This window comes from Puma concolor, chromosome C2 (assembly GCF_028749965.1).
Source record: "Puma concolor isolate L17-30 chromosome C2, mPumCon1.1.hap2, whole genome shotgun sequence".
NCBI classification, from domain to species: domain Eukaryota; kingdom Metazoa; phylum Chordata; class Mammalia; order Carnivora; family Felidae; genus Puma; species Puma concolor.
The window spans coordinates 90,236,075-90,252,495 of record NC_141675.1 but is presented as its reverse complement, the minus strand read 5'-3'; the positions used below and the strand labels follow the sequence as shown (position 1 = coordinate 90,252,495).

The 16,421-nt window shown below is 47.4% G+C and overlaps 1 protein-coding gene across 15 annotated transcripts in view; it reads left to right on the top strand.

Annotated features, from left to right (window-relative positions):
* Positions 1-2,913: 2,913 nt before the first annotated feature.
* KALRN (kalirin RhoGEF kinase) overlaps positions 2,914-16,421 on the top strand; it is a 671,367-nt gene continuing 657,859 nt past the window's right edge. For 7 of the 15 annotated variants that reach the window (XM_086675190.1, XM_086675188.1, XM_086675186.1 and 4 more), the window contains exon 1: positions 2,915-3,402. In XM_086675190.1, coding sequence (XP_086531316.1) covers positions 3,330-3,402 — 73 coding nt within the window. In that variant the 5' untranslated portion in view covers positions 2,915-3,329. Of the gene's footprint in view, positions 3,403-16,421 lie in introns of all 15 variants that reach the window. The other 8 variants (XM_086675201.1, XM_086675199.1, XM_086675197.1 and 5 more) reach the window with 3 other exon arrangements.

Sequence of the window (16,421 nt, the reverse complement as noted above, 5' to 3'; positions counted from 1 at the left end):
TATGATTTAAAAAAACCCCAAACAGGGGCGCCTGGGTGGCTCAGTCAGTTAAGCCTCCGACTTCAGCTCAGGTCATGATCTCACAGTCTGTGAGTTTGAGCCCCGCGTCGGGCTCTGTGCTGACAGCTCAGAGCCTGGAGCCTGCTTCAGATTCTGTGTCTCCCTCTCTCTCTGCCCCTCCCCTGCTCATGCTCTGTCTCTCTCTGTCTCAAAAATAAATAAAAACATAAAAAAAAAAAAAGGGGCGCCTGGGTGGCTCAGTCGGTGAAGCGTCCGACTTCAGCTCAGGTCACGATCTCGCGGTCCGCGAGTTCGAGCCCCGCGTGGGGCTCTGGGCTGATGGCTCAGAGCCTGGAGCCTGCTTCCGATTCTGTGTTTCCCTCTCTCTCTGCCCCTCCCCCGTTCATGCTCTGTCTCTCTCTGTCTCAAAAATAAATAAACGTTAAAAAAAAAAAAAAACAACTGAGGTATAATTTACCTACTAGTCTGCATGGGGTTAATCCTTTTAAATTTGTTAGAGACTTGTTTTATGGCTTAGCACATGATTTATCTTGTTACATGTTACCTGTGCACTTGAAAAAAATGTGTACCTGCTGTTGTTGAGTGGAGTATTCTATAAACATCAGTTGGGTTAAATTGAACTGTTCATATTCTTACTGATGATCTGTCTCCTTATTCTATCAATTATTGAGACAGATATTAAAATGTCTGACCATAATTATCAATTTGTCTGCTTCTCCTTATAGTCCTATCGGTTTTGCTTCATATATTTTGAAACTCCCTTATTAAATGCAAAAACTCTTTGAATTGTTACATGTATCTGATGAATTGAAATGTCCCTCTTGATCTCTCGTAATATTCTTTGCTCTGAAATCTTCTTTGTCTGATAATGATATAGCAACATACATTTAAGATTTTAATACAAATTGCCAAATTTCCTCTCAAAAACTGGTGTTGTATAAGGTTTTCCCCCATTCTGGTTCACATTTATTGAGACTTTGATATGAAACTTCTTCTAAACATGTAATGTTTCTTCTGAATTTGGGATCAGCTAATACTCTTGCCAGACTTCTGGTTCTCTATCTGCACAAGTAGCTGTTAACAGCTCTGCCATCATGTGTGTGTGGGAGTACAGGAAAGGGTTTAGGCATGGGGTTAAGCGGAGGCAAAAGTTAGAAAAGACAAATGAGAAGTACTTTCATTGTCAGAAAAGGTGGTAGGTAGGGGGGCATCTGGATGCTTTAAGGCAATTTAAGGTATCAGATGAATTAGATCTCATGGCAGTGAACTTGTGATCTCAGCGTCACTATTAATAATTTTTAAGAAATGGAGCCTGATAGATGTACCCAAGACTGGAGACAGGCAACAGTACTTATATTTTTAGTGGGTGAAAAAAAATGTGTGACATTCAGTAAAGAAAGTGATGAGTACTGGGAGCTAGAAAGGGTTCACTAAAATCTTATTTAATTCATTCTATTTGCTGTTAGAGTTACCCAGTTAATAGATCTGGAAAGGTCCCAGGTGCTTTGAACCGGAGAGAGGTGGAACCAAAGACGTTGTTAGAGATAAATACATCCAGGAGTGGGCCATCAAATTTAGACGAGGACCTGGTTTTCCTATTCCGTGTGTTTTAACACATTAGGTCAGGCCACAGCCTCTCCATCTGCCTGGATGAGGCAGCAGTAACACCTCCCAACACACCACATTAAGTACTTAGGTCTAAAGAGCCTCTGTTTTGTAGTCTCTGCAGTCACTAGAACTATAAACAGAATACTGGCTAATTATTGTTTAATTATTGCTTAAAAAACCAATTGGCACAATACAATCACTGCATTAATTACCCCATACAGCATCTGCTTTCTTTTTTGCCGTCATCCCCATTCCTCCCCAGCCCCTCTCCCCACTTTAATTGAAATTCAGCTTGCCGTAACACCTCCTTTCTCCAGGCCAACTGGATCTCTCCATTCACACGAGGGAGAGGAACAAAACAGAGAAGGCCCCCGGGGATTAGGGAGTTTTGACAGCTGTCCAAGAGGAGCTCAGAGATACGGGCCAAGTACAGAGGCAGGACAGAGACAAATGAGAGACAGAAGAGAGTGACAGAGGGAGGGAGAGATGGGCAGGGAGACATCGCAAGAGGAATGAGTGGGACAAAGAGTCACAGAGACAGGCAGAGATGTTTAAAGGGGCGCTGAAAAGGGGAAAAAGGAAACGAAAGGCTAAAAACGAGAGGAACTACGGCGAGACGGAGAGGAAAATGCGAGAGGCTCAGGAGGGGAGGGAGACAGGAGAGAGCTTTGTCAGGAAGGAGAGGGAAAAGTCCGGTCTCTGAGGACAGGTCAGTGCAGCTTGGGTACCGGTCTGAAGAGGAGGCGGGCAGGCAGCGTGGGGTTCCCCTCGCATACCTGGGCGCCGGGTGGGGCGGAGGACCGCCGCCGGGCCGGGAGCATCGCTGCGCGAGCCGAGAGCTGAGCGCGCGGGACCGCGGCGGCAGGGCCCCTGGGCGAGCCCGGCGGCCCCGCACTAGCCCGGCGGCCCCGCCCCCTCCTCAGCCGCCTCCTTCGCCGGGGCTTTTCCTGCGGGGCTCAGGAAGCCGGCCTAGTGCCGCCACGAACAATAGCTCGCTGCTCGGGCTCGGCTCCGGGAGAGGCCGGCGCGCGGCCGCGGGGGAGGGAGGCGTCCGCGCCGCCGGGGGCCCGCGGTGAGCGGCCGGCCCGGGCCGGAGCTTCAGTTCAGCTCCGCGCCGTCCGGGTCATTGTTGGCCGGGACTGAGGGAGCGGGAGCCGGGGGAGGAGCTGGAGAGGCGGCGGCGGCGGCGGCGGCGGCGGGAGCCAGAGGGGGAGCCAGAGAGCGAGCGAGCGAGCGCGGGAGGGAGGAGGTAGAGAGACAGGGAGGGTGGGAGGGAGGAGGAAAAATAAAGAGGAGAGCCGAGCAGGGCTGAACAATAGAGACAGGCGGACGGGCGAGGAGAAGAGCCAGCTGCCGCTGCTGGGGAAGAGCGGGCGCCCAGGCAGCGCGGACCCCGGCCCCGGCCCGGTCCGGCTCCAGCCAGACAGCAGGGCGGCCAGCGCCCGCGGGGAAGGGGTACCATGGGGGAGCCGGCGGCAGGCGCCCCCAGCCCGCCGCGCGCCTCCGCCTGAGGGAGGCTGGGCGTCCTCTGCCCCAGCCCCGCCGTCCCAGCCGCCCGAGCCGCCCGCCCTCGAAGCCGCGAGTCCTCCTGGTCTGCGGCCGCGGCCGCTGCGCCCCGAGCCCTCCGCCCAGCGGGTGCCCCGCAGCCCTCGGCCCCGGGCTCGGCCGGCCCCGGCTGCCCGCGGACGCCTCCCCCAGTCATGAACCCCCCGGAGGGGGCAGCGGAGGAAGGAGGAGCAGCAGACTCGGACGTAGATGCCTTTTTCCGGACAGGTAAGCTGGGCAGGGCGCGGGGGGCCCGGGGGAGGGCTGCTGCTCGGGACGCGGCGTCTCGGACAAGTTTGGGGAAGGAGGGCTGTTGCTGGGGTGTGCGTGTCGGGGGGCAGTCCTCCGTGTCGTCGGACTGGAGTTGCCGAGATTCTTGTTGTTATGGCAATGCTGCTTGCGTTTTGGGGAGGGGTGGGGGCTGGGAGCCCGGCACCCCTCGGCGTTCACCCCACTTGCGAGAGTCGGTGTTGGGGAGGTGGGAGGCGGTCCCCTCGGCCGCCTTCTCCTGGAGCGCGGGGATGGGGCGATGTTGGATCACTTTGCAGTGCGCGGCTCAGCTACCGGCGTCCCCGGCCCCTCCCTCGTCTCCCCCCTCCCCCAGCGCCTGTCAGCCAGCCTCCGGCCGCCCTGGGCTGGCACCCCATCTGGGGCCAGGGGCCCGGGGTCCTGACGTGTGGAGAGGGGCAAGAGGGGACCGGGAGTCGCGCACGCTGCAGACTGACAGTCAGGAGCCGGGCGGACCAAGGACGGTCATGCCTGGTGCGTGTGGGGAGTCGGCGTCTCGGACTTAAGAGGCAGACCGGGCTGGGAGGTCGGTGGGCGCCTTGGACCTCCTCCGTGTCCTCCTCTTCTCCAGTTCTGGGAACGGATGAGCTTTTCTTAGGAATCACTCATTCCTGGAAGTGTGAGTTAGCGTCCTCCTCATACACACCCACTGAATCTTTTGCTTGCCTGTGGTATAAGAGCCCCCAGATCTGTCTTTACAGCTGTTTGTTGCCCCTGCCACCTCCCATCCCCCAGGTCTATAGCTCTTGCTCCCGGGCTCCACAGCCCGTTCTCCAAAACAGACACCGACCACCCTCGTCTCCCACCACCTGTGGCCCTATTTCTCTGGCAGCCAGGGATTCCCCATCTCCCGTTTACCTGTGGCTTCCGCCAGTTCCTCATCTCCCGTGTCTGGAACCATTTTGTCTGGAATCTTTGTCCCAAGGAGTCCAATAAGTTATGGGGACCCTGCACATCTGCCCTGTCCTTCCATAAGTTGGATTAGAGGACATGAACTGGTGGGGTCAAGGATCAGGTTAGCTCTGAAGGCTCTCTGCACACCCATCTGTTTCCTAATCTCATTGCCTTGCCCTAGAGGTCATCTCTAGGGAAGAGGGTGGGGTGCTTTGTTGGGGGAGACTTGTGGCTTTAGAAGTCAAGACTTGATTGGCCCATATGTTCATTTTCTGGTTGGTCTGAAGAGGAAAGAGCTGGAGGGCAGGAGCTCATGCCAGGACCTGGAGAAAGCAGAGGAAGAAGCCTCTGTTATACGCTACTGCTTCCCAGGGCTCAGCCACCCCCCCCCCCCCCATCAATCTCTTATCCCCCCCCTCCCCCATCAGTCTCTATCTCTTGCACTCACACATACTCACACACACTGCCCAGGATCCAAAGCATGGATTCTAAAGAGGTGCCTGACCTAAGTTTATAACTTGACATTTAGGTTATAAGGTTCTGGGGCCTGAGTGATAACCAGAAATACTCATCAGGAGGTCTCCCCTGACACCCCCTGCTGCCCCACCCCCCCACCCTCTCTGTCCTCCCATCTCTGGACAAAGTCTGCCTTTTCTTAGCTCTAGGGAAAAAAAAAACTCTTGGAGTGTGACCTTTCCCACCTTCCTTTTCTGGATCCCACTTTCATCTTTTGACAACCACTCCTCCTTCACCTTTCTTATTACCTCGTCCTGTCCATTCCTTGTCCCAGGCCCTTGGGCTGAGTTCAGTTTCTGGAGGTTTGATAATTTTGACAAATTCACACAGTGTTAATGGTGTTAATGGCCTATAATGGTCCAATGTGTTACTTTTCCCAGGGCCTTTCCAAATACAATGTGTGGCTTATGTATGGCTCAAATCACAGAATAAATAGCAGACTAGGGTCTGTCTCCTGTGGGACTCCTGTTGAGGATATTCCCCTTCCTCCTTGGGGAGCCTTTTTTTTCGGGGGGGTTAGATCTGATGTGCACTTAGAATCAGAGAAAGCTTAAATCTGCAGTGAAGAAGGCTGGAAATGACTGATGACCTGTAACAAGTTGCAAGTGGGGATGCACACTGCCGGTCGCTAGGTCTAGGACTGCTTCCCTCCCAGCCCCCCAACATGGTCCTCTGTGCTTTGCTTCCTGATTTTACCCCCACTAGTCTCTAGCCTGGGCTCTTGCTGAAGATTCTTAAGCCTGGGATAAGGCCACATTTTGTAACCTTCTCCCTTCTGATTCTCCATCATTATGGACCATAGCACTGTACCTGGTAGCTAGACAGATTATAAATTTATTCAGTTGAACTGAGAAAACTTCAAACACATTTTCAAAGTCCCTAGCACCAAAGTTACCCCCTACGTTCTGGTGGAAAATTTTGCACGCACAAGGACGAGACTGGCAATTGCTTTGTCAAACCCTGGCATACTGTGCTTCTAATTAGGAATGTTTCAAATAATTCTGTCATTTTGGTCCCTTACTAGTCCTCTTCTGATTATTTTGGTATCTCAAGTCTCCTGACCAATTGATAAAGCTATATTCCCTAAATTTCAACTCCCTTGCACACATGTACATACGCACACACACAAACACACACACATACACACATGTACACACACCAGCCCACTATTCTTATTGGTGGATTCCATATTGTCTTCTTAGGAATTCTCTGTTCCAAGCCTGGGAGTGTGTCACAATAGTTTTATTTATCATTTTTATTAGGTAGAGGAGGGGAAATATGGGAACTCAAAAGTGGGAATAGAAACCAATTGGAATAGAAAACCAACAAGGACTCGGGGCGCCTGGGTGGCTCAGTCGGTTAAGTGTCCGACTTTGGCTCAGGTCATGATCTCACAGTTCGTGGGATCGAGCCCTGCATTTGGCTGTGTGCTGACAGCTCGGAGCCTGGAGCCTGCTTCTGATTCTGTGTCTCCCTCTCTCTCTAACCCTCCCCTACTCATGCTGTCTCTCTCTGTCTCTCAAAAATAAATAAATGTAAAAAAATTTTTTTTAAAAAGAAAACCAACAAGGACTTTTCAACTCCTACTGGGAGTCTTCTGCTGTCCAGGGTGCTGTGGAATACAAAAGAAATATTCAGAGTGGTCTTTGACGTCAAAGAACTTTTAAAAGGAGTTTGACAATTATTGCTCAATTGGAGATTAATTAATTGGTAAACATGGTTCTATAAGATAAGAAGTTGACAGAACTATAGATGAGGTAGAACCAAAGGTAGTTCTATGTGGGCAAAAGGCACATAGGAGTTTGGGGCATGGACATTGAGGTTTCTGGGCTGACCAAATAGAAGGGGTAGGTTAGGGAGGAATAGGAAACAGGGATAGGTAAGTGGGGCAGGACAGATAGGGAGAGTCTGGGAAATCCAAGAAAGGATTTGGATTTGATTAAGAGTTAGTAGGGAGTCATTTTAGGTTCTTGAGCAAGGGCATATCATGAAGAAAGTGGTATTTGGAAAGGTTAATCTGGGGGTAATATGACTGATGAAGTGGAAAAGGGAGAGAAAGAATCCAGGGAGATGGAAAAGTGATTCAGAGCTGAGGGGGAGGGGGCTTGCTCTAGGTTGGTGGCAAAAAGGATGAGGAGTCAGGGACAGCTCTGAGAGACATTTTCAAAGGCAGAAAAGTGGGGATTTGTTGACAAACTGGCTATAGGGGGAAAAGAAAAGTAAGCCCATGAGGAAACAGAAGTAGCTGGGTTGAGAGTGTAGAGGACTAACAGTGTGCCACTGACATGGTCTGATTGGGACAGGAACCGATTTGCAAGGCAGGTAATGATATTGGCTTTGGAACTAGTGAACTGGAGATGACTGATGGACATCCAGGTGGAGTTTTTTTATGTGTGTGTGGGGAAAATGGGACTCAGTACAGGAGCATAGGCAGGAGATTAGGGCTGGCGATGTGGACTTGGAAAGCTTCTGGGTCAAGGTTGGATGCAGCTGAAGCTTTGTGAATATACCATTTGTCAGAGGGAGGGACTGGAGGAAAGAGGGGAAGAACTAAAGTTAGAATTTGGGGGATAAACCCTTATTTATAACATGGCAGCAAAGGAGACTTGATCTTGGAGACCCCAGGGAGTCAGCGTGGGTTCTGAGGTGAAGACAGGCTGCAGACAGGTTGAGCAAGAGGAGTGCTGGGTAAGTGTCACCAGATGTGATAAAAACAAGGCCACTGTGAGCTCTCAGGAGCGCAGTATTAGAAGAGGCAGTCGGAGTAAGGATTTGGGGTGGTGGATAGGAACCCATTATTTGCACAGTTGATCAGTGAAAGGAAAAAGAGATTGGGTGCCAGTCAGAAGGAGTGTTAGTATGAAGAAAAGGAGTTTCATTTTTTTGCCAGGGAGTCAGAAGAGGTTTGCAGGTGGAAGGGAGAAAGCTTGTGGACAGGGAACACTGCAGATGCTACATTAATTGTTGACTTAGATACCTGGAACCTGAGACAAAAGTAGGTTCCCTAACAAAAATAAGAGCTTAGCTTTGGTGAGCAGAGGAGAAAATTCTTTTTTTTTTTTTTTTTGAGACTAAAAGGAAAAAAGTTAAAAGTTATAAGTGAAAAGAGATTGATATGGAAATATCTTCTACCTATATCTTTCTGTTGAGCTTTGGTCCTGTGAGTCCAGACATTTTCAACTGAAGTGTTTGCTGCTACTTGGACTTCAGCCAGCTTCAAACTCAACTCTGTGTGTCTTTCCAACTCCCCACATTAACTTCTTCTCTTGTCTTCTTAGTTCTGTAAGTGACATCTCCCCTCTCCCAGTCATGATAGTTAAAACCTTGGTTTTGTCTGTGAGGAGTTTCTTTCCTCTAACAAATCCTATTGAATTATCTGTCATCATCAGCCCTTCCTGTTCATCGACAGCCTCTGCCCTAGTCCAGGATCTGTTATGCTGCCTGTGACCTCCTTTCTTGTCCCTTGGAATCTGCTCTCTCACCCCCACTCCAAATTGGCACCTGCAGGCAAGATGGCACTAATTTCATCACATTGCTGCCTGGTTTATGAACCTACAGTGACTTCCTAGTGTCTTCAGGGTCAAGTCTGTACTTCATATCTCAGCTCCAGCCAGGCTGCTTTTCTCACTTCCCAAGGGCATCATCTACCTTTGCACCCCCACTCTCCAAATCCAGTTCATTCTTCAAAGACTTGCGTCCTGCCTTCTTCTGGGAGTCTTCACAGCTCACAGGACCAACTGTCTCCTCTGAATTCCTAAAACACTCACTTATCTATACTCATATTCTCACTGTATTAGTGGTATTATATTGTTTTTAGCCCTTTCATACGCATAAGGCTTGTCTCCCCCATTGAAGTTACTTGTTCTTTGCAGGTAAGGAAAAAGATATTTTAAAAACCTTGAAATTCATCAAAAACAAAAACAAATCACCTCCTCCTAATATAGATAAAACAAACATGGTAAAGCATATGCAATTGTTAAATGTAGGTGGTGGTATATTGATATTCACTATATGATTCTTTAAACTTTTGTCTCAGATGACAAACCTCATTCTTCCTGGACAGAGGAACTGGACAACATCATGTCCAGATCATCAATAAGATGTTATTTTGGAGTAACACCTATTTTGTGCAATTCTTTGAGTAAATATCACCTCTCCATCTGTGCAGTGCCAGGCACTGAAGGGGAGTGGTTTCTTCTGCAGCAAAGGAAAACATCTCTTTTTGACACTGGGCTTGATGCGATGCTCCAGAATCATGCTTAATTCATGTTTGTTTTCCTTTTTGATTCTCTTCTACTTCTGCCCACCATGAATTGGGCTTTAGGTCACATCACTTTCCAGGAACTTCTTGGGGAGTATGGAGAGGACTTTTTTTTTCTGGAGATGGAATGTTGTTAATATTTCTAACATTGTATTTATGCAGGCTATTTCTACACTAATATATTTTAGAACATATCAACGACAGCCAAGCACACTATAAGATTTGGGAGGTTTTGCTTTATCCTGTGCCACCAATCATAAATAGCTTGATTATTGACACATTCTGTTCAATTGTATTTGAAAATCCTTTGGGGGAATGGAAGAAGTGTTGGAACAAACTGAAGCTGTAGAACAAAATTAGGTGAGAAGTAATAAAAATCTCTGTGGCTCTAAATATCAGTAAAACACTAGAACTGGTGAATTAGGAGTCCTTCTCAGATGTTAGAGAATTAACACTTTTACTTTACAGACTTCTTTCTGCTTCCAGAGGTAGGCAGTATGGTATAGTCCAGTGGTTCTCAGGTGGTGACAATTTTGTCCCCCAGGGAACATTTGGCAATATCTGGAGAGTTTTTTGATTGGCACACCTTGGCATCTAGTGGGTAGAGGTCAAGTGTTCTACTAACATCTTATAATGTACAGGACAACAAAGAATTTTCTAGCCCCCAGATGTCAATTGTGTTGAGGGGGATAGCCTGAAGATCATGGGCTTTGGATCAGATAGGCCTGACACTAACCAGGGGTAGAATCTTGGGTAAATTATTTAATCTCTCTCATTTTCAGTCTTTTGCAAAATGGAACTAAGAATGCTTATTTCACAGGTTTGGAGGACTAAATAGGAAAAACGTGTAAACAGCATCTAGCCATTTCTGATACACAGTGGTAGCACAAGACATCCTAGCTGCCCCTGTTGTTCCTGTATCAATTATTAGGTGAATATGCTTACACACAGGCTGGGGGATCTCCAGAAGAGGTGTTGTGTAGGGCTTTTTCCAGGAGGTGGGAGAGGGTGCCAGAGAGGTACATGATGAAGTACCGGAGCCTGTGTGTGGAATCAGAAGGTTAGGGTTTGGGCTTCAGCTGTCTTTTATTCATTCATTCAGTCATTTGTTTGACAGATATTTATGGCGTACCTACTGCAGCCATGTACTGTTCTATGGGAGTGTATAAAATCATTACAACAAAGAATATAGAGCAGGAAGGGGAATGGATATAAATATACCCCTTCAGGGAGCACTTGGATATAAGAGGTGGGAAAGGAAGGAAAAGCCTGTGAAGGAGGCTGAGAAGGTCAGACAAGAGAGCAGGAGATGAACACTCCCCTTTGAGCTCTACTTCTCTGAATGACTTGGGCAAGTGACTTTAATATCTGTGTAGGATGAGGATAATAGCCCTCTCTCCCCTTTCCTGTATAGGGCTGCTGAGAGACTCAAATAAGATACTGTATGTGAAGGGTCTTTATAAGTTGTACAGTTCTATCCACATATATGTAGATAGTTCCTTCTAAATCGAACATTCTATTACTCTAAGTGCCTCTCCTGACAAATATTATTTTATTTAATCTGACCTCTATGAGATCTTTCTAGTCCAGGAAGAAAGCAGTCCTTTTCAATTTGGTTTCCCAAAGGGACTGGATGGGGCACCCTTCTTACAACAGGTCAGGACACTCCTGTTCTCTCTCCCTCCACAAAAGTATAAAGATGCCAACCCCCCAGCCCTCCAGACCCTGGCACATGGCCCCGTGCTTTCTGGAGGAGCCCAGTGAGAATGGAGTTCTTGCTTCTGCCAAGCCTCAGGTGGGTGCAGTGAATCAGTCCTTTCCTGCTCCTTCTCTGTCTGCATGCAGTTCAGATTCCTCCTGCCACTCCTTTGTGTGTGAATGACTGGCAGCAAAATAACTAGGAAATGATTGACGGTCACAGGGCTGTTGGATCAATAGAACTGCTTGAAATCGTGTCTACTGAGGAGTGAGGGAACAGAAAGAATAAGCTGGGAGGACAGAGGAATTAATTTAAAGAAGTAAAGAAACTGTTGGGGAATTAGCTTTGTCTCCTCCCCTTCTGCGTTATTAGAAGGGAACTGGAGACTAGCTAGAAAACATGGATACAAGGGATAAACAGGTGGGAAAATGAAAAGTGGCTGATGAGCTATGCTGTCAAGGAAGTGGTTACTTATTGAGCTGAGGCTTGAAAGATGGGTGGGATTTAGATGGGGAGGACAGAAAGTGATGTGTTCCCATGTTGGGACAGTGTTAGAAGGAGGTACGAGGACCCATGGCATGTTTGGGCCAGTAAGTGGTCCAGTTCATGTGACTCAGGGGATGCAGGTGGAGGGTCAATGGGAGATAAAACTCAGAAGGGGGTCGGGACGAGGTTGATTGATTGCTACATTTATCAAACATTTACTGGGCTCCCAGAGCCTACAGGGCTTTAAATGGCAGGCCAAGGAGTTTGGTCTTTATCTGCAGTTTCCTTTTGGGAGCTGCTAAAAATTTCTGGATGGGATGGAGGCACGATCAGGAAGATAAATCTGGCAGCCCCACAGAGGGTCAAATGGAATGGAGGAGGAACTTTTGGCCAGTGCCGGATTAGGAGGCCACTGTGATAGGTCTGAACTTGAGATGCCACAGTGGAAATGGAGAGGAGGGGGTGGCTGTGAGGGACCTTGTGGACGTAGGGTCTATGGGACTTGACAACTTGAATGTAGAGGTGTCAAGGAAGAGGCAGTAATCAAGGATGATGCCAAAGCTTAGAGCCTGGGTGACTGGAGGGATGGAGGTACCCTAAATGAAAATCAGGAGTTAGGAAGAGGAGGAGCAGCTATAGGGAGGCAGGAGGAGAGGGAGGATTTGGGAGTTTACTTTGGGACATGTTGCATTTCAGGTGTCAGTGAAATAGCTAGGGGAGGTGTCGGTTCTGTAGGCGGGTAAGGAAGGGAATCTGGAGCTTTGGAAGGAGGCCAGAGCCAGAAATATAGGTTTGGGAGATATCTGTAAGAAGTTGTGGCTGGAGCTATCAGAGTAGATGAGATAATAAATGAAAAGCATGTACAGACTTAAGGGCAAAGGGCCAAGGACAGGGCTGGAGGAGAACCAGGGGAGAGCAGTGCTTGGAGAAAAATGCTGCAGATGGGTTGAGGGAGATGAGGACTAAGCATACAGACTTGGTTCTGGAAATTGGGGGATCAGCGGTAACCTTTGCAAGAACAGTTTCAATCATGTAGGGGAGGTGGAATTCAAATTGCAAGGGGAATGGGGAGTGAGTGGATGGGAGGAAGTGGTGGGAGTGCATAGAGATGACTCTTTGGAAAGGTTTGGCTGTGAAAGGAAGGTTAAAAATAGTGAGGTAGTTGGAGATGGGTAGCAGTTGAGGGGAGGCTTTTTTTAGGTAGGGAAGATACATGAATACCTAGGGGTGGGGAGGAGAATGAATATTTAGGAAAGAGAGAAGTCATGGATGGAGGAAGGTCCTGGATGGGTCTGGAGAGGTGGATCTCAAGGTCAGTTTAGGGATGAGCCTTGGGCCAGAGAAGGGGGTGGGGTAGGCAGACCTTAGTAAAGTAGCTGTCCAGAAAGGAACTTGGCTGAGGGCTCAATGTGCCTGATCAACAGCCCCACTAGAGGGAGTATCAGCTGGTTGGAGGTCTGGGGGCTACTGGTGGTGTGCTTGAGAGGGTAGCACGAGCTGAGGGCAGCTGTGAAGTGGACAGGCTGGGTTGGCATAGCCCTAGGAGGCCCTTGGGCAGAGAAGATGGGGAGCCGGCTGGGAGATCCCAAATTAGCAATCCTTTTCGAAGTGCTGGTGGCTTCTTTTTGTAGACTGAGGTGGGATTTGCTTCAGCCAATGGTGGGGTCTGCATAATTATCTCCTGCAGAGTATTAGGCAGAGAGGCAAGTCCCTGGGCTGGAGGGTAAGTGAGTAGAGGAGAGAGGGAGGTGGACCCATGCGAGAAGGTGCCACATGGCTTCCTGAGGAGGGGTACAGGCCTGGTCATGAGGCAGTATGTCTGTCAAGGATGGGACCTGCTCTTGAATTTCTAGAATTTCCTTAGAATTTCTAGAAGTCTCAGAAGAAAGAGGAAGCAGAGTAGGGATTATGGGAGAGCCTCTTGCACATTCTTCTCCATGAGCAGGAACCCTTCACACAAGAGGGAAGATGCCAGTAAGCACACCCATTTCTTTGGCCCCAAAGCACTCCCTCTGACTCTCATTTTAGGGGCAAATCCAAGAGCTGTCATCAAGTGAGGGGTCTTAGGTGGCCCTCTAGAGTGAGGGGAAGTAGGAATCCAGGGGCTGCTATTACCATAAGGTGGGCTGTGTGGGACTGGGTTTAGAATCCCTAGACTTAGAAGAAGTGGGGGTTTCCTTAGGTATGGCTATAAACAGTAATAGAAAGGGCATTATAATAGAGTGTAATTGTATGTACATGACTATTTTACACATATATTACGATCATATTATTAGTTAGATAAATCCTTACATTGTCCAAATGATGAAAATTATGATGCTTCAATAGTTTCTTTCCCTCTCTCCCTCCTTCCTCCCTTCCTTCCTTCCTTCCTTCCTTCCTTCCTTCCTTCCTTCCCTCCCTCCCTCCCTCCCTCCCTCCCTCCCTCCCTCCCTCCCTCCCTAACAGTGCAGAGATAGATGAAGATGAAATTTTTGAGCTTGCAACTACAGTTATTCCAGGGCATGGCAGTCAGGGACTGGGAATGTAGCTAAAATCCCTGCCTTTTACACTCTTACCCTGCAGTGAGGGACAATGGCCGTATCTATTGGGGGGTGGGGGTGGGGAAACAGTATTGAGTTGGCAGCTGGACAGTGGGCCTAGGAAGAGGCCCAGGAGACTGGCAGATGGTTAATTGGATGTGACAAAAGGGGGCTGGGAGGAGGAGTCTGGGGTCTCCTGGGGGATTCTTGTCTCTGACTTCTTACTGTCCTAGAAATGATGTGAGGAGAGAGAGGAGTGGCTCCAGAAACAGTCGAGGAAAAAGGTTGGCAGGACTCCATGTTGGGTATGTGGCCATGGAAGGACAGTGCCATTGGGAGTAATGTCACAGCTTTAATTTGGAGGATGGGTGCAAGATATTAAGTCTCTTGTCTGTACCCCAGTGCATTGGCACATAACATGCTCAGATACTTAGATATAAAGAGAATACTTAACCAAATATTGGAACAATTTTCTAGCTATTCTTTCTGATCCCAACAACTGAGTTTTGACAACCAAATATCATTATTACTCTTGATAAGAACTGGACAAAGAACTGATTAATTTTAGCAGAATATCAGATTTCAGTGAGTGGATCTCTTCATTCATTCTTGCACTCATTCATTTAAGTGTCAAACACCAGCTGTACACCTACTGAGTGCCAGGCACTGGGAATACACAAACGAGTTGGAAATAATCTTTTCCACGGGAGGGTAACAGTCTAGTGGGATTGACTGATGCATAAGCAAACAATTGTGTTGTAGCATAGTAAGTGCCATAAAGAGGATTGGGTGTTGTACATTGAATGTATAGAGGGAAGATCAACAGCCTCACCTGGATGGGTGTGGGATTCAATGAAGAGGGGGTGCCTAGGCTGAAATAGATGAGGAGGTGGTGAAAATGAAGACAGACCACTGTTCAAGAAGTTTGGCAGTAAAAGTAAGGAGAAAATGAAAACAGTAATTGAAAGGACATTTTGGGAGTACAGTAGTGTTCTGTTTCTTGATCACAGATGTGATCTGTTTGTGAAATTTCAGAGTCCCATAAACTTATGTGTACAATTTCATGCATACACATTGTGCTTCAATAAAAATCTTTAGGGGTGCCTGAGTAGCTCAGTCAGTTGAGCATCTGACTCTTGATTTCAGCTTAGGTCAGGATCTCACAGTCTTGAGATAGAGCCTCATGTCAAGCATGAGATTCCCAGTTAAGAGGTTATCTCTGGAATGGAGGGACAGTTCTTCTTCTGTGGCCATGGGAAAAGACCAGGTGGTTATAGGTCAAATGCTAGAGCTTTTATTAAACTGACCTGCATCTTCAGATAGCCAAGGTTATCTGACAGACTGAAGGATACTGAGAGCCTGAGAAGAGAGGAGATGAAATGGATCTATTTGCTGGAGAATGAGTGAGAATTGCATGAAAAATGATCTGTCCATTGGAGCTCAGAGTGGGCTGGGGATGCAGGCTTCTGCATCTTGCTCAGCCCTGGAGACTCTGGAGTGGATGTGACACCAGTGGACTCTTGAGTTCTTGGGTGGTGACTGGACAAGATGTCCGGGGTAGGGATGAGATGTGCAACAGACTTGTTTGGAAACTAGCCTCTTCCCTGAACCTTACTGAACATTGATGACCCTAACGCCTCTTGGAGGCCCTACTTTGGAAAATGGTCATGTCTAGTTTCCCCATGTAGGATGTACATACCTTTAGCTTTGGACTTGTTTGTATTCTTCTCAACACCCAGATCAGTGCACAACTTGTGGTTAATACTTGCTTGTTTAGTATTTGTTGTCTTGAGGTTTTTTTTTAAGAGCTATTTATTGGTGTGTAGGTCATTTGGGAGTTTCATAATAAAACACTATACTAAGGAAATAAATCATTTTTTTTTTGTGCGTGGACAGGCAGTTCTACCTTAAACAAATAGACTTATGAAATCAATATTGACTATGAAATATATCCCATAGCTCTTGTTGCTTCTGGATTAATTAGAGGGGATCCCTTTTATTGCTTGCTTATAATATTCATATATTTCATAGCCATGGGAAAACTGAAACTTCACTCTTTCTTCAGAAAAACCCATGTAGAAAGTTCAAACACACAAATGGATTAGCTAATCAATATTGAATGAGTGTCTGCTATGTGCCAAATATTATGCTAGATATTAAGGGTGCTTCTAAAGATGGGCAACAAATGGTCCCTATTTCTGAAGAGTTTATGGTCTTGTGAGTTTAGGGGACTGAAATAGGAAAAAAATGGCTAACTGGAGATCAATCAGAAAGGGAGTTTCACTCACTCATTGATTCATTTAATATGTGTTTATTGCCAATAAGCTAAAAGATCATTTAATTTAAATAAGTGGTAAACAAGGTTGCATTTAGAGAGATTTGATTTTTGGTATACCTTCATAGAACATTTATTTTTTATTCTACAGTTATTTTTCTATTACAAAAGCAATGCTGACTTACTGTAGAGTATTTAGAAAATGTGATGGAGTGTAACGGATGGAAAAGCCACTGTAACCTTCTCGCCCAGGGAGAGCCCCTATGTTAATTTGAGATACTTCCTTGTGGTCTTGTTTCCTATGTG